The sequence below is a fragment of the Physeter macrocephalus genome, unplaced genomic scaffold (genome assembly GCF_002837175.3).
Source record: "Physeter macrocephalus isolate SW-GA unplaced genomic scaffold, ASM283717v5 random_244, whole genome shotgun sequence".
Lineage (NCBI taxonomy): Eukaryota > Metazoa > Chordata > Mammalia > Artiodactyla > Physeteridae > Physeter > Physeter macrocephalus.
In genome coordinates this window covers 1,906-19,999 of record NW_021145530.1, presented here as the reverse complement: position 1 = coordinate 19,999, position 18,094 = coordinate 1,906, and the positions used below count along the sequence as shown (strand labels likewise).

The following is an 18,094-nucleotide window of genomic DNA, read 5'->3' as shown; positions in this document are numbered from 1 at the left end:
GCAATCCAAGCCTTCACCTCCAAATTCTGAGCTATTCAAATTGTGCTCGAAACTAATACAACACGAAACTTTGGGGTGGAAGCTGAAAACCTGCTTTGCTGAGTCACAAAAGGCACTAGACCGTGACACTTCCCCCGGAGTTTACCCCGGAACAGACATCACCCATCACCTTACAATGTAGGACAGGCTCAACCCCGGGGTGCGAAGGGCCACAATGAGAGTCTGATGAGCAGGGGTCTAAGAATGGGCTCGTACTGCCAGCGTCTCCCTTTCCTCTGTCCGGTTCCTGGCTGCAGGTTTACCTCAACAGTCATTCATTCCACCAAGATTTGAGTATCAGCTCAGGGTGGGACGGTGCGCCAGGCCCAGAGCTGAACGAGGCGAGGCAGAACAGACCCTTGCTCCCTTAAACTGTCCAGTGCGGGTGGGGGCGGCCGGGGGCCGGGGTCCCAGGGGGGCTACGCCCGACAGCGTTCGCACCTGCCCGGCACCACCTGAGCGTGAGCAACGGTCGGCTCCGCGACCCCTTAACCTGGCCGTCCTGCTGCGGTCACCCCGGCCCCGCGGGGCCCATCGCACCCGTCAGCTCACCTAGTTGCCGCGTCCCCGGCCGGACCCAGCCTGCACTTCCCGCTTTGTTCCCAGAACGGGTTCTGGAAGCGCCGCGCGCTCCCAGCCCCAGCTGCTTCCAGGCAGCGCCCCCAGCTGCCTGGGAGGGCGCGCGGGGGCGCGCACGAGTGGCGCACGCCCGTCCCGCATGCCCGAGCTCCCGATTGGCCGCACCGCGTGACGTCACCGGGAGGCCCCAGCGGCCGCTGGGAGCCGGCACCCGCGCGTGCGCAGACGGAGGGCGCTGAGCGGAGGGGGAGGTGGCTGGCCGCTTCTCCCGCGTCCGCCATTTTGTTGCTGTGGCTCTTGGGAGCGGGCTGGGCGAAGCGGACCTGGCGGCGCAGCGCTCCCGGGGGTCCGGTGCTTGGCTTGGCCGCGGGGCTCGGTGCGGAGAGGCGGGGGCGCGGGGCCGGCGCGCGCCGGGCCAGGAGTGACCGGAGGGTCCCGGGTGGCTTCTGCCGCGCTTGGCTTCGCCGCCGCGACCCGGCTGGGCCCGCACCCCCGAGCCGGCTCGGTCCGTGAGGCGGCCCCGGAGCAGGCGGGCTGTGCGGAGGATGCTGCGGGCCCGCGGCCGCGAGGAAGGTGCCGACTCGGCCCAGTAGGCGCGCGGTGAGTCAGAGGCCCTGCCCGGCACGCAGACGATTCGGGCGGAGCGTCCAGCGCAGGCACAGCAGCCCCGGCCCGCCCGGTCCAGCGCCCGGCCCGCCATGTCCTCCGCCAGGTTCGACTCTTCGGACCGCTCGGCCTGGTACATGGGGCCCGTGTCTCGCCAGGAGGCACAGACCCGGCTCCAGGGCCAGCGCCACGGCGTGTTCCTGGTCCGCGATTCGTCCACCTGCCCCGGGGACTACGTACTGTCCGTATCCGAGAACTCGCGGGTGTCTCACTACATCATCAACTCGCTGCCCAACCGCCGCTTCAAGATCGGGGACCAGGAGTTCGACCACCTGCCGGCCCTGCTGGAGTTCTACAAGATCCACTACCTGGACACCACCACGCTCATCGAGCCGGCGCCCAGGTGCGCGGAGGGCGTGTGCGGGCGGGGGTCGGGGCTGGACCCGTGGCCCCCCCTTTCGGAACCGGGTTACTTTCCGGAGGGCATTCCGAACCGAAGGCATTGTCAGGATTTGGGTCATTGTTGATGAAGGGGTGCGTCTTAAATGTGTTGAGTTGCGGGTGCCTAGTTGAAAATGGACGCTTTTTGCCTTTCGTTACGTTCTTGGTTTAATTACCCTGCTAAAGCAGAGTTTTGTTGTTGTTTTTGAAACCGTTTTTGGGCCACGGATTGAGACTCTGAAGCTAGCCTACCCTCCCCCACACCCCGCAAGCACACACAAGTTTGCACACCTTTCAGGGTTTTTGAACTCCAGGTTAAGACCTCCTGGACTGCAGCTTTTGGAACACTGGGCAGATGAAAATGCTTTAACGTTTAGAAACAAATACCTTTAGCTGTGAAATATCAGAACTGTATATTGATACCCTGGTGCCAAGTTTGAAATAACCTAGGCATCTATTTTATAATACATTAATTACAAAAATTGTAAAAGAAGGTGCGTTGACTTCAACGAAGACTTTTTTTTTAACAGTTTCCCCCCAAGCTGGACCGTCCATAGACTGGAAATCCATTTGGTTAAATTCCAAGGAGGAATGAGGCTAGAATGTTACTAAGAGAATTTTTTGAATGACACTCATCTTAATTCTATCTTACTTGAATTTCAGATGTACTTTTTGTGTTAAGTTTAATGACTTAGTATCTATTTTAAAGTTAACCCAGAGTGACACCGATCATTAGGCATCCTCTTTTCATTTGATTATTTGCCTTAATATTTTGCTAGAGGTTTCTTTTATTTAAATTACGCCAAATTTGAGTTGAAGAGATTGCCTACAATTTTAAAAGTAAAAGGTATTTCACTGCCCAGTTAATTTCTTAAACATTTGTTTAAAAAGGACAGATTTTTCAGGATGAGATGTTTCTGACTTTACAGATTCTCTGACAGGATGCTACTCTGAGCTCTAAACACTAAAAGCTATTATATTAATTAAGGAGCACCCACTGGACGCCTCAGCGTTGCTTCTGTGGAATAGAGAGAGAGAAGGAACAGCGTGACAGTGGAATGGCTTTGAGGTTAACTGCAGAACTAAATGGACTTTTAAAAACTTGTGAGAAAGGATTATAAATCAGGTAGTGTATAACAAAGACCTAGACACCAAAAATAATCTGACTGGTGAAACCTCCAGATCCCCGAAGATACTGGTGACTGGAGTCAACTTTCAGCACATGTAATTCCAATATAAGGGGTTGGAGAGACTCTTAGAACCCACAGTAATGAGATATTAAATACGTTTAAGTAAATTACTTTCCTAGCTTGCGGAGGTGAATTATATCATTAATTTCAGGCATTTAGCATGCCATGCTGTGTGCCAGGTGTTGTGCTTACTTTGAGGTGACAGGTACTATAATGCAGCTGTGAGTGAATAACTAGATCCCCTTCTGGGTGGAGAAAAAGGATTGTGCCGCAGTGGCTTCCCGCATAAACGACCCCAAACTTCCCCTTCAGGCGTCTTCCCAGGTGCCCTTGTAACTCGGTGAGTGTGGTGCCTGCCCTCACCCCTCTCATCCTCCTTCCCGGGAGCCAGCCCTGCACACCCACGCACACCTGCGGGCCTTCGTTAGACTGCCGGCCCTCCGTGGAGCGCCTCCCTCCACCGGTTCCTCACCTGCGGAAATCCTCCCTGTGGTGCTGGGGCCTTTACCTGACCCCCTCGAGTTCCGCCTTGATTGTTTCTACTCTGTGCCCTCTGTCCCAGGCATTTTGCTGTAGTTTAGTTTTTCCTTTTCCCTGCTGTCTCCAAGGGCTGTCACAGTGCTGGTTGAATCAGATCCTGGCTGGATTTACTTTGTCACACTCAATCTGGATTGCCTCTCCTGAGGATTTGGTTGATGTGTTACCTACTGTAGGAGACTACGCCAGGCACGCCTTGGCCAAATGCAGAAATCAGGGCGATGCATTTTCACACCCCAGACAGGATAAATAAAGTGGTTTAGCTTTTTTAGGCCTCAGAACTGAGCTCCTGAAGCCAGAGTTTCATGCCCCTTGGCTAATAGTTCTTTTTGGGGGTCTGTTTTGCTTAGTGAAAGGTCACAACTGTAGACTTCCTCAGAATTTAAGGACTGGTGCTTGTTTTGTGCTAGTCTGATCTTTTTTATTGGAATATTCCTTGACTTTTAATTTTTATTCAAATATTACAGGAGAATTATGTTCCAGTGATAGGTACTGGGAAAGAGGGGTGACAAACATGCTTTCTCTGTCATGGAACTTAGATTTTAGTGGAGGAGACAGACGGAAAAGTAGAAAAATAAAATACTACAAGATTTGTGAGTGCTATGAAGGAAATCAATCTAGGCTGAGAGGATCTAGTAGAAGGGACTTACCTGAGGTGGTGAGGTCAGAGAAAGCGTGAAACTGCAGAAGGGAGGAGGAGCAAGGCTTGGGCGAGGAGGAGGAGAGCTTATGCAAAGTTCTGGGTTGGGAAAGACAGCAATGTGATGTGAGTGTGGCTCTGAGATGCAGATCTAGAAGAGTTTGGACAGGTAATGGTCAAAGGCAGGAAATTGGCTGCCATGGAAGGGGTTTGAAGCCGGGAAGTGACCTTAGGCTGTTACTGCAATCCAGGTCAGAATGATGGTAACTGATGAGTCGCCCATCTCTCCATCATAGAGACATTACATAGACTGAGTGATGGCTGTGGTTTGAAAATAAGTTGCTGGTGGGAGGGGGGATGATGGGGAAGAGAAAGGAAGAGACAAAGATGACTTGGTATATTTGTAGCTGTCTGTTCTCTGGGTTATCTTATTGTCTTTTGAGTTTGTCTGTGGTATTCATTTCTGTCTTAGATTTTAAATTTAAGCACGAAAGGTATGTCAGTGGCTCTTGATTTTTGAATGACCCTAAAGGATTCTTTTTCTGCATATGGGTGTAATTTTTATATTAAAAATCATTTGATAAACAGAAACCTTGTGGTTTTCACCTCCATTTTATTTGAGTATAAACACTTTTAAGATTCTGTTTATTAGGTTATAGCATTCAGGTAGGCGCTACTGCTTTTTTTGTTTCTGTTTTAATAGAGGCTATTTCCAGTTTAACAACAGAGTGTTTCACGTTTCTGAGTGGATTTAGTTTAGCTGTGAAATACATTTTCCTACGGTTTAGAAAATTGAAAGTGTGTTTTGCGTAGCTTGCTTTGCTTATAAAATTTTCCAGTTCTAGCTTATGTAGCTATAAGATGGCTGGGAGAAAAATCATGAGAAGTAAAAGTTGAAAAACTGAGGCAAGTTGACCCATAGAGAAAACCCTGTTTTTTACTCAGCAAACATTGCTCATTGCATGTGCTGGAAATATGGAAATAACGTTGACTCAGCAGTCCCTGTCATGCTCTTGAGGAGCTTCCTGGTTACTGAGACTTTATTTAAAAGGCCAAGTTCATGTCATCTAATACAGACAGTAGCTGTGGGAGGGTGGAGAAAGGATGCACAGCCTAACCTGAGCATCCCAAGGGGACCCTCACACGTGTGCCACAGAGGCCACACCGTGGGGGACCGGAGGGTACCCCAGGTAGCATGGCCATGCCTCCCCCCATGGCCCCTGTCTGAATATTTAAGGGAACTTTTGGACTTTTGTAATTAGGAGTAGGGGAGAAGGATTAACAGTGATTTTGATTAGCATAGAATTGGACACTGTGGATAAACCTTTGAGTTTCTTCTTACCAGTAGTTTAAATCACTTAAGTTCAATTTAGATGGGATCCATAAACGTCATTACGCTGGGAATGGAGTCTTGCCCAGGTGAGAATTGTGTTCCCATGGCACGTAAAGTGCTGATAGCCATTTGCTTTGTGACCTTTCTCTTGTTTAACACTCAAATTCAGAGAACTTTTTATCTAATGATTCTGTTCTTGATCTGAACAGTTGGACTAGGTTCTAAGGTGCTAAGGTTCCTTCAGGCTAAAATATTTTAGTTCTTTCTGATAAGTGAAAGGGGGCAGTGGTGATTATCCTGGAGTCGGAGTTAAGATCACAAGGAGTAAGGTGGGACCATCGGGCATGTGCAGCTAGTCAGGAACGACAGCCGAGTGTGAGTTCTGCGGTGGTGAGGCGAAGAGGCTTGGACAGCAAACCAGGTGGCACACGAGATCTCCTTGTCTGTGGAACAGATTTAACACAGGCTTAGGGGAAATGCTTCCCTGTGTCTTGGGCATTTTAATTTTAGCAGGAATTTCAATATATTGAGGCCTACTGTATCCCAAAGCCCAATGCTAGACTCAGGTCATATAATGGAAGTAAACCACGGCCCTAGCTTTTGAGAAGCTCAGTATATTGAACAAATGAAAATAGAATACCATGGGAGCTTAAAAGCAAGGATGGTCAACTAAAGGGTCAGGCAGGGCCTGAAAGGGAAGGTACTCTATGAACTGGTTCTTTTTTTTTTTTTAACATCTTTATTGGAGTATAATTGCTTTACAATGTTGTGTTAGTTTCTACTGTATAACAGTTAATCAGCTGTATGTATACATATATCCCCATATCCCCTCCCTCTTGTGTCTCCCTCCTTCCCTCCCTATCCCACCACTCTAGGTGGTCACAAAGCATCAAGCTGATCTCCCTGTGCTATACGGCTGCTTCCCACTAGCTATCTGTTTTACATTTGGTAGTGTATATATGTCAGTGCTACTCTCTCACTTCATCCCAGCTTACCCTTCACCCTCCCCATGTCCTCAAGTCCATTTTGTACATCTGCATCTTTATTCCTGTTCTGCCCCTAGGTTCATTAGAACCTTTTTTTTTTTTTAGATTCCATGTATATGTGTTAGCATACGGTGTTTGTTTTTCTCTTTCTTTCTGACTTCACATGAACTGGATCTTGAAGGATGAGAACAAGTGTATGAGGTAGAAGAGGTGCTGGGAAAGGCACAGGTGTGGTTCGTGTGAGTGAGGTGCTGCGAGCTAGGAAGTTAAGAATGCTGAACTGTGAAGGGCCTCTGTGCTTTGTATATGAGTTTAGCAGTGGGAGCCCTCTAAAGTTTTTAAGAAGAGAACTGTCATGGTCAGTTTTATATTTTAGAAACTGGTGTGGGCGGGGTGGTGAGAGTCTGGAGTGTGGGGTTAAGGGCTGTTACAGGGGAAGGGATTGTGAGAAGCTGAACTGAGATCTGGTGTGTTGGGAATATAAGGTGGAAGCCGACGACAGCCGTCGCTGGGCAGTTGCCTGTAGGTGAGTAGAGAGCTGTGGCTTCAGGGATGATTGAATGGTGCCTCTGAGAGAGTGGAGAGGAGGGGTGGGGGGAGGGGGTCGATGGTTTTCAACAGGGAAGCCAGGCGGGCTTCAGCAATCTGATGGGTTTGTTGACGAGAAGAGGGTTGGGGGCCAAATATACAGATTTAGGTCTAAGCTTTGGTGGAATCCGCAGAATGAGCAGAGGCAGAGAAGCTGTGGATGGAGGTGCAGAGGCAGGCGCCGCCAACGGAGAGCCATTGGTGAAGGTGCGAAGCCAGGGATGGAGGGAGAGTCCTCCGTGCTCAGGGCCACCGAGGGGTAAGAAGCGCCGGAAGCACTTTGAGCAGACAGGTACTTAGCCAGTCTTCTTGGAATTGATTCTTTTACCATCTGTTTTGCTTTCCAACTTTTTATTGTGAAATCTTTCATACATACACAAGAGTATGTGTATACATGTATATAATAAGGAAAATCTTCCATATCCATGTTATCCCCTTTAAAAACTAGAACAGGACCTTTGAAACTCTCTCCTGCCAGAAGTTGATTGTATTGCTTCCTTAACAGGAATAAGGTGATCGTAAGCATAGAAGGCATTAAAGCTGAGGTTTAAAGAAAATGTTTTATCTGTGATTTATACACGCAGCTGAGATGCTTTTAACCAAAGGAGGAGGGAGATTCATTGTCATTCGATGAGGAGCGTCTTCTCTTCCAGAGCTGGCGAGAGAGGGCGAGGGAGAAGAAGAAGCATGGGTCTGGTGTGCTTGATGGGCTTGGGAAACTGTGTGTGCTGGATGCTATTTACAGTCCTGATGAAGGAACAAATTGCGAAACAATTGAGAAACAATGAGTTGTTCCAGTTTTATGTTTCCTATTTCTTTGAGCAGTGGGGTCTAATATGTTAAGTATTTCTGACCTGGCATCAACATGCTTTCATCTCTGCAGTGGGACAAATAATTTGCAGGGGATTTTGATACACGAGTTTGAGAAAATGGGGAGTGGAGGGCTTTGAATTTGTCAGGGCTGTGGCTGGGAGGTTGATTTCCTGTCATATTTAGGGATGTCTGTGCATGTGCCGAATCAGGAAGCGAGCCCCAGATCACTGTAGCAGTGAAGTGGTGGAGAAAGTGTAAGCTGTCCTCCCTCTTGTCAGGTCTGCACGAGCACCCTCCCCAGCTCCACCTTGGCTGACTATTCCAGGCCTCAGTGAGCTCACGGTGAAGGGCTAGCTGGTCAGCACTTTAAGCTTTGTGGGCCCTGTTGTCCCCATCCCAGCCACTCAGCTCTGCCCTCTTACTGCGGAAGCAGCCACAGGCAGCCCATGAGCACGCGGGCCTGTCTGGGTTCTACTCAAACCTTATTTGTAAAACCAGCTGGTGGGCCGGTGGCCTGCAGGCCATAATTTGTGGACCCCTTGGCCAGACTTACAGATAGTTTTTGTAGAGGGTACTGGAGCCGAGAATGGTCATTACTTTTTTAAGGGTTATATGAAAAGAAGACTATCTGACAAAGGCCATGTGTAGCCAGCAAGCCTCAAATGTGTGCCGGCCAGCCCTCTCCTGGCCTTCTTTGTGGGAACCAGACAGCCCCGCGAGCTGTGGGGAAGCTGGGAAGGGAGCGTTTGAACCCTTAGGCCTCTAAGTCTTCTGATGTAGAATCAGAATGTGTAAGCCTGTCTTCTGTGAAATCTTTCAGCTTTAAAGGGGGGTAGTCTTTGGCTTTTTCTGCACCATCCCCTTGCCTGTTCTGACCCTTAGCAGAACTTGACCCCGTCAGCTTCTGTGGGACACATGAATGACACTTGGTGCTCTCATTTGCCTTCCAGTCTCTGTTGCTACTAAGTTTGCAGTCTTTTGAGAGCAGGAACTTGGTTTTAATTCATTGTTTGTCCCCCAGGTTCTTAGTACATAATAAGGCCAGTGGGTACCTGGGTAAATGGATGTCATTAGTGTTAATCCCTACTGAAGTTGTACTAGTGTTCTCACGGTCTGTGGAACTGCTTTTAACTTTTAACTGTATAAACAGTAAAATAACCCTTGGAGGTGTCTGCAGTGGAACCAAGTGTGCTCTTGGTGAAGTATCTGAGATTTGTATAGTGTGACCCAAACTCTCACAGAATCTCAGTGGCCCTGAATTAGGATCAGGGGTGTACTTTCAGGGGTGGGGGGTGAGGAGCTGATGGGGTGCTTAGTGCCAGTCAGGAACTGTTGTGGGTGTTTCACACACAGCATTAATTCTCAGACACCTGAGAGACCCACGGGTTGTCCCTGCGGCTAACGAGCTGAGAGGCTGTGAGTGAGGACACTGCCATGTGCAAATCCAAGTGGAAAGCATTGTACCTCCCAATATTGCTGTGGGGATTCAATAATTTACTGTCTGCCAAGACTGCAGGCAGTCCCCAATGGAGGTATAAGTGTCAGCCTTTTCTTTGTTTTGCTGTTCCTGCTCACTCTTTTAGATATACTGATAGTAAGTAGTTTGCCCCTTTGTTGTCAGGTTGTTAATAAGTAATAAGGCCTTTGAGGTTTTATTTTATTTTTTTTTTATTTTTTTATGGTATGCGGGCCTCTCACCGCCGTGGCCTCTCCCGTTGTGGAGCACAGGCTCCGGACGCACAGGCCCAGCCGCTCCGCGGCATGTGGGATCCTCCCAGGGCACAAACCCGTGTCCCCTGCATCGGCAGGCGGACTCTCAACCACTGCGCCACCAGGGAAGCCCGGCCTTTGAGGTTTTAAATCACTCTTCCAACCACCAAGGTATCCTGACTACTGTGAAGCTAGTCATTTACATTTAAAAGATGTAAGTTTTGCCAAATTACAAAGACAGACTTTTGGAGAGTAGTGTGGCAAAATGTACCGAGGGCCGTGAAAATGTTCTTGTTCTTTAATCCAGGAATCTAGGCTTTACAAGAAATACAGTGCAGGGAAATTAAATTCAAAAGAGTATGTGAAGATGGTGATAGAGAGAAAGAAGAACCATTCAGAAACACAGGGATGCTTGTTTGCAGCAGGCTCACCGAATGAAGCAAGAGCAGTATAGTGAGGAAACGCAGAAAAACTGCCCCTGGCATGCGTACATGGGACATTTATTGATTGATTGATTGATTGCTGCATTGGGTCTTCGTTGCTGCGCGCGGGCTTTCTCAAGTTGCGGCAAGCGGGATTCTCATTGCGGTGGCTTCTCTTGTTGCAGAGCACAGGCTCTAGGCGCAGACTTCAGTAGTTGTGGCACACGGGCTCAGTAGTTGTGGCTCACGGGCTTAGTTGCTTCATGGCATGTGGGATCTTCCTGGACCAGGGCTCGAACCCGTGTCCCCTGCATTGGCAGTCAGATTCTTAACCACTGTGCCACCAGGGAAGTCCTGTACGTGGGACTCTTAAGAAAGAAAGCCATACATGGAAGCAACCTAAGTGTCCATCAACAGGTGAATGGATAAAGAAGATGTGGCACATATATACAATGGAATATTACTCAGCCATAAAAAAAACGAAATTGAGTTACTTGTAGTGAGGTGGATGGACCTAGAGTCTGTCATACAGAGTGAAGTAAGTCAGAAAGAGAAAGACAAATACCGTATGCTAACACATATATATGGAATCCAAGGGAAAAAAAAAAAGGTCATGAAGTACCTAGGGGTAAGATGGGAATAAAGACACAGACCTACTAGAGCATGGACTTGAGAATATGGGGAGAGGGAAGGGTAAGCTGGGACAAAGTGAGAGAGTGGCATGGACATATATACACTACCAAACGTAAAATAGATAGCTAGCGGGAAGCAGCCGCATAGCACAGGGAGATCAGCTCAGTGCTTTGTGACCACCTAGAGGGGTGGGAGGGAGGGAGATGCAAGAGGGAAGAGATATGGGAACATATGTATAACTGATTCACTTTGTTATAAAGCAGAAACTAACACACCATTGTAAAGCAATTGTACTCCAATAAAGATGTTAAAAAAAAAAAGAAAGCGGTAAAGTGGGCAGATGGGAGGGAGGGAAAGGTAGCTACCTTAGGGCAGGAACTGTGGGATTTTTTTCTCTTTTGTTTTCCTTTTTTTTGCTGAATGTTGTAACATGGTAACACTTTTTTAAAAAGAAACTTTTTTTTAAATTAAAGTGCTTCAACTTAGGAGATCATGTTGTTATGTGAAACAACTTTTTAGGTCATTAATTGGGGGAAAAAGAGGGAATGGCCATAATCTACTGGAAGACAAAACAACTGTAGTCAGTGGTTAGGCAGGCATAGGCCCTACCTATCCCAGGGTTCTCCTTCGGGCTGCTCCAGAACCAGCCTTGGTGATGACTCTGCAGGTGTCACCCCCTAAAGAGGTGGAGACTCTGGGTGAAGGTACTCTGGTGTAGATTCTGTGCTTCAAAAAAGTTAAGGGGAGGAAATGCTAACAGCAAAACAGGTTTTCCCAAAACTTCATGTATTCGCAACTTTCCAGAACACTTCTTAGGTGAAGAGAGACCTCTGTACTTCTCTTGCAGAAGGGGCATTCCAGATGGGGTGTTGCTGAAGAGAAGGGACAGTGCTTTTCTTTTTCTTTCCTTTCTTTAAAAAAAAATATATTTATTTATTTTTGGCTGTGTCGGGTCTTTGTTGCTGTGCACATGGGCTATCTCTAGTAGCAGCGAGCGGGGCTACTCTTCGTTGCGGTGCACAGGCTTCTTGTTGCGGTGGCTTCGCGGAGCGCAGGCTCTAGGCGCGCAGGCTCAGTAGTTGTGGCACGTGGGCTTAGTTGCTCCACAGCACGTGGGATCTTCCTGGACCAGGGCTCGAACCTGTGTCTCCTGCATTGGCAGGTGGATTCTTAACCACTGTGCCACCAGGGAAGCCCGGGACAGTGCTTTTCTAACCGACTCTAGGTGGTTCCAGGTGTGCGGGGCAGACTCACAGGGGAGCTCCAAGAGTGGGTGGCCGGGGGTGTCATGCGTAGGTGAGAGCTCTTGCGCCTGAGCTTTTCCATGAAAATTTTCACGTTTTCATTTTGAGGCTCAGATGATGATTCCTGTACAAGATGCAGTATGGGTTTTTTTTTTCTTTTTAATTATAATGCAAGTATATACTCCCTTTTCTGGTTTTTATATTTTGAGGGGCACAGAGGCCTTTGTCATCTCTCTGGGTGCCCGGGGAAGTGTGCAGGGTGCACGCCCTAGATTAGGACCAGAAGGAAGAGTGTGTGGGTGGTTGTGATGGGCCTAAGGAAGGAGGCAGCTGAACTTACTGGGGATTTAAAAATAATTTTAAAAATTCAGACCAGGTATCTGTATGTGTAAACAAAAGCTTCCTATGAAACAGAGATATGTGGGAGGGGTGCTATGCACCTAACGTTAATATTCAGGATATTAACTTCGATTGCATTACAAACTACAGAGGGTAAAACAGTGTGACAGGACCTTCTTAATGACTGAGAATATGGAGAGGGAAATAATTTGTTATTGGGTTAATTGGTTTATTTTAAAACTGACAAACACTGGTATAGAGTAAGATTTTTCTCTTAATTTTCTCTCTCTCTGAAGGTATCCGAGCCCACCAATGGGATCTGTATCAGCACCCAGCCTGCCTACAGCAGAAGAAAATCTGGAATATGTACGAACTCTCTATGATTTTCCTGGGAATGATGCCGAAGACCTGCCCTTTAAAAAGGGTGAGATCCTGGTGATAATAGAGAAGCCGGAAGAACAGTGGTGGAGTGCCCGGAACAAGGACGGCCGGGTAGGGATGATTCCCGTCCCTTATGTGGAAAAGCTTGTGAGGTCCTCGCCACACGGAAAGCATGGGAATAGGAATTCCAACAGTTACGGGATCCCAGAACCTGCTCACGCGTATGCTCAGCCTCAGACCACGGCTCCTCTGCCTGCAGTTTCCAGCACTCCTGGGGCAGCGGTCAGCCCTTTGCCATCCACACAGAATGGACCTGTCTTTGCAAAAGCAATTCAGAAAAGAGTGCCCTGTGCTTATGACAAGACCGCCCTGGCATTAGAGGTAAAATCTACTAAGGCTGGTTCTTTGGGTCCTTTGACACTCAGTTTTCGTTCTCTTTGGCCATGGCTTGCGGGGATCTCAGTTCCCCGACCAGGAATTGAACCCATGCCGTAGGCAGTGGAAGCATGGAGTCCTAACCACTGGACTGCCAGGGAATTCCCTAAAAATGCATATTTTTAGAAGAATGGTCCCATATATTTTTGTGTGTTATTTTTTTACCGGTGTATAAATTTATATAAATTACATAAGTGAGGTGGGCCCTAAATATTATTGTATGAGAATATGGGATTTGGTACCACAGTTCCCAGCTCTTTCGTTTATTGGTAACTTATGAAAATGGTTTGTGAATCGCACACTGCAATGTAAATATCATTATAATATGAGTATGGTTTTATACTCTTCCTTAGTATCATTACATCACATGTGTGTTAGAGAAACTGAGATTAAGTTATTGCCTGTTCCATGTGTGTTCACCCCAAGGTCACAGTAGGGCAGAGCCGGGAGGCAGCCCAGGTGCATGGCAGGAGGATGAAGTCATGGGGCCTGTTGCTTCAGAGCAGCCTGCCCTCAGATTCAAAGGGAGCTGTGATTTTTGTGTTTTTTTTTTTTTCACTGGTTATCCTCAGGTTTTTTTGGACCAAGAGTAATACCCAAGTGAACTACACCTGGAGGTTTGGTTCAGAGTCTGAGGTTACTTCTCCCTCTCATGTTGGCTCTAAGGAAAGAGCATCTGAGGCGGGGACCGGGGCTGGGGAGGACCTGGTGCTTTTATACTTCGCAGTGGAAGAACAGGAAGGGAACCAGAAGAGGCTCCCTCCAGAGATGGAGGCCTGGCTGAGTAGGCCTGCTGGCCTTCTTATCCCCACACAGACCTGCCCCTGCACGGTATACACCTCAGCACCCTAAAATAACTTGGGGTGTTCTGGGCTCTAAATACCTTCCAGTTTGCTTAGTGGTTTCAGGCTCTGGGAGCACTTCCACATCTCTGGTCTCCTCATGGGAGTGGGGAGCTAGGATTTAGAGTTGTGTTATGCAGCTGATGGTTGGCACACCAGGATGAGATCCTGGGGGTCCAGGCTCCCAGTCAGAATTTCAGGCCCCGTAAAGGAAGTTAGGAAGTGGGTTCTTACCTAAGCCAGGATTTAAAGCCCCACTCCCTTTAGGACGCCTGTGTGTTGACTTCTGGCTCTAAGATGTGTGGTTTAGAAACCCCTGTCTCCCATGCGTGTTCTTTGGAGTGTGCACGGGGGGTTGTACAGGGGATCACTCAGAGCTTGGGGAGTGGATACATAGGTGGGTGCCTTAGTGAGGCCGGCGTGAGGAGAAGGAGCCTGGTTCGTGAAGCATACTTGAAGATAACCCATCTTCTCGGCCTTTAACACTGCTCTTCTAGCCTCAGGCCCCGGAGACGGGTCTCCCCACCCTGACACCAGCCCAGCTGTGTCAGCCTCGTGAAAGGCTGCCTTAGGTGATTAGAGTGTTAGTGGACCCAAGAAATAGACCTTTGCCAAATTCCACTTCATGGTATTTCCTGTGCTGTGTGTTTAAATGAGACTTTCAGCTATGCCATAAATAAGTATTTCTGTGAATTATGTTATCTTCTAAAACTGATGCCTCTTGGATCTTGTTAAAAACAGTCCCCTCTTGGGACTGTTGCAATTAGGTTACCAGGAAAAGTATTAAAATTAAAATAAGAAAGGTGAGACAAGTAGGACAAAATGTACCAGTAATTGAAGCTTCATTATTCCCCTTGAGATGGTGTTACAAAGTGAGGATGGTTCAGGTGAACTTTACTTCCTGAGTTAGTTCACAAGGTTTTTTCATAAAACTTGAGTTTTGAAAGAACATTCCTGCACGTGAAGAGAGGTCTTTGTTTAGACACTTTGCTCTCTTGCTCACCTCTTTTCAGGAAGTGAGTTGATCCTTGGGATTTGGTTTGAAAGGGGAGCCTCCCACGCCCTTGGTGGAGCAGGGCTGGAAGGGCTCCTGGGAAGCAGGGGTGTTCTCAGGTGGTGGGGAGTGGTGAAGGCCTTTTCAAAGATAGATCATTGGCAGAAGATAATGTTTGGAGCAAGGGTGCTGTGGTCATTAGAAAATAACCTGCAGTCCAAGTTGTGTCTTCTGACACAGCGGCCCGCATTCGAGTCCCAGCTGTTCCTGGTGTGATCTTGGGCACGTTTCTCAAATTCTCTCAGCCTAAAAGGCACTCTGGCTCTGAGAGTTGATGTATGTTTGTTAATCATCCATTCATGCATCCAACCTGTGAGGGGTGCCTTGTAGGATCCTGCCACCAAAGAGCTTGCCACCTAATGAAAGATTAGAGGCAGAAACCAGCAGTGTGGTAAGTGATCTGATAGCACAGAATAGGTGGGAGCAGAGATGGAGGTAGGAGATGGGAATGTGGGTGGGTGTTGGTCTGGGAGGCTTCCTGCAGGAGGTGACCCTTGAACTGAGTTTTGAACTGAGCTAACTAGAAGTTAGCTGGGTGAAGTGGGAGGAGGCATTCCTGGCAGAAGGAAGAGCTTGCAGGAACAAGAGAACACCGCTGTGTAGCTGCAGGTCATTGAGAGTGTTGGGTGTGTTGGGCAAAAGACAAAAGCTTGGACTCGAGCTGTGACCATATCAGCAGAGAGCTAAGCTGAGGAGGTGAACAATTTTCTTGTGGCCTTCATAGAGGCATGAAATCGCCGGTTTCTCACAACTGTTAGAGGTTCTGAAGTTTGCGGGTAGGCAGTTTACCTTTTTATTGATTGATTTTTTTTTTAATTTTTTTATTTATTATTTTTGGCTGTGTTGGGTCTTCGTTTCTGTGCGAGGGCTTTCTCTAGTTGCGGCGAGTGGGGGCCACTCTTCATCGTGGTGCACGGGCCTTTCACTGTTGCGGCCTCTCGTTGCGGAGCACAGGCTCCAGACGCGCAGGCTCAGTAGTTGTGGCTCATGGGTCTAGTTGCTCCACGGCATGTGGGATCTTCCCAGACCAGGGCTCGAACCCATGTGCCCTGCATTGGCAGGCAGATTCTCAACCACTGCGCCAGCAGGGAAGCCCTGTTGATTGATTTTTAAGTAATTTAGAGCAAATGCTTGAGTCTCCCTCTAATAATACCAGTCTCCCATACTCATATTCCAGTATACTTTCCTGACTAGAAAAGGGCAGAAATTTGTTAGCACCTTCAGAGTTGTTCTTAGCTCTGGGCACGCACAGCCAGGAGTCTGAATGGAGCCTCATGGAGCAGTGCCCCGTGGTGTGGGCTAAGGGAACGGTGGTGAAGTGGGTTAGGGGCTGCGGGTGAGGTGTGGAGGAAGTGGGGATGGGTTGATGGAGTCAAGGAGGGCAAGTGGGGTGGTCCTTAGCTCTGTCTTCCTGATGCCTCAGCTCCTACCTCAGCCTCACCATGGACACCTCCAAAAACATTCCCTTCTTCAGCAGAGGTTTCCTGAGTGCCTCGATGTGGCTGCAGGAGTGGCGAGTGCAGCAGGGAGCAATGCAGAGGGCCCGTCTTTGTGGAGCTTGGGACACAGTCTCATGACATGGTCTCTGCTCCCACCAGGGAGAAACCAGCTGCCTCATCCCTGTCCTGTACCTGCCTCGCTCAGTGTGGGCCCCTGCCATTGTCCCTCTTGAGGTTTTTGTTTGTTGGTTTTGGTTTTTTCGGTCTTACCCACCTGTATGCTTCTGGTCTTTTAAAATCCTGATTACATTATATAGCATGTTGATCACCCCCTCGGTTTCATGTTATCTGCAAATTTCATAAATGCATGATCCAGATCCTTCTCTGCAGCCTCTCCTGATCCATGTTGATAATCTAAAAAAGGACAGTGAGGTTGGTCTGGTGTGACTTGTTCCTGACTGAGCCCATGCTGCCTTCCGGAGACCCTATTTCCCATTCTAAATGCTCATAAACCATCTGTCTGCTAATTGCATCCAGAATTTTGTCCAGGTTTGATCTCACGCTCACCTTTTGTGTTTCATAGAATTTGCCATCATGCCTGTTAGAACAAAAACTAAGAGACTTGACCCTTCATAAGCCTGCGAGTGTTCTGTGATATAATTCTCTGTGGCAGATGACCAGCACTGGACTGGTCCTGTTTGCCAGTGTGTTTGGTCAGCACTTGGATATCTGTCCTTATCAGCATGAGGCCATCCTTTCATCTGTGGTGCATGTTTTTTCTGTGAGCTCACCAGCATGCTCAAGAAACCTGCTCTTCACTCCCATTGGGGTCATCTGCGATTGTGTTGTTTACATTTCTTGGGTTGTCTACTCCCCATTTTGAAAACCCCTATACATTGAGTTGCATCTGGTCTCATCTTTTGAATTGACCTTCCTAAGACCCATGGTACTACTTCCTTCACTGACTGGCCTAGAATTCCCAGATTTCTGCTTCCACCAGTTGGTTTTGCTTCATTGGTTAGAATTAAGTGTTCGCGTTAGCAGTTTCTTCATTGCTGCTTCCACTTACTGAGAGGAAGTTGTCTACAAAGCAAATCTAGGTTTCCTCAGTGCTGATTGTGTTTTTCTGCTCTCCGGGATCAGCTGTGAGTTCCTGTGGCTGGAACTCTGTGCCCACAGTGATGTGGGGTCTGCATGTGGAGGTCTGTAATGGTCAGAGGCATACCCTCCCAGCGTGAGGGGGCTGCTCTGTCTCAGCGATTCCCCTCCTCACCAAGGCTTGTCAGAGATGCCCACAATCTCACACCCACCTTCTTAAGGACTTTCATCAGGGCTGCCAGGCTCCTTCTCCATCCTTCTGTCGTTGACGTGTCACTTGTCCTTAACAGCATCCCATTTTAGGAATTCTGTACCTAAGGTAACTTTTTTTTTTTTCCTAGCATATCATATTCTCATTGGATTGTGAATTAGAGAAAATTCTTAAAAGGGTTTTGTTCCTCTTACTATGTAAATTGAGTGAGAGTACTGTGAAATTGGGGCCCTAGTTTTGTTCAGACAAGGCCAGTCCCAGCCTGGTCATTAAGCTAACCTCAGTTTTCCATACGTGGTAATAGCTATTGTGTAAGGAGAACCATCAGCTAGGGGCTTCACAGAGAATATTTTAGTTGATCCTCATAGCTGCCCCATTTTATGCACTTACAACTTGAGGTTTGTTTAATTTGTTGACAGTCTCATAGTTGGTATGTGGTAGAGCTAGGACTCAGCCCACACAGTCTTTCTTTAAACAGCTTTATTGAGATAAAATTCACATATTGTACAATTTACCCATTTAAAGTGTACAACT

General features: G+C 47.9%; 1 protein-coding gene across 1 annotated transcript; it reads left to right on the top strand.

The window, feature by feature from the left end:
• Positions 1-855: 855 nt before the first annotated feature.
• Positions 856-12,991, top strand: CRKL (CRK like proto-oncogene, adaptor protein). Its single transcript, XM_028484813.2, has 2 exons — positions 856-1,627; positions 12,397-12,991. The coding sequence occupies exons 1-2, from the start codon at positions 1,317-1,319 to the stop codon at positions 12,974-12,976; spliced, it is 891 nt and encodes a 296-aa protein (XP_028340614.1). The 5' UTR covers positions 856-1,316; the 3' UTR covers positions 12,977-12,991.
• The last annotated feature ends 5,103 nt before the right edge of the window (positions 12,992-18,094 follow it).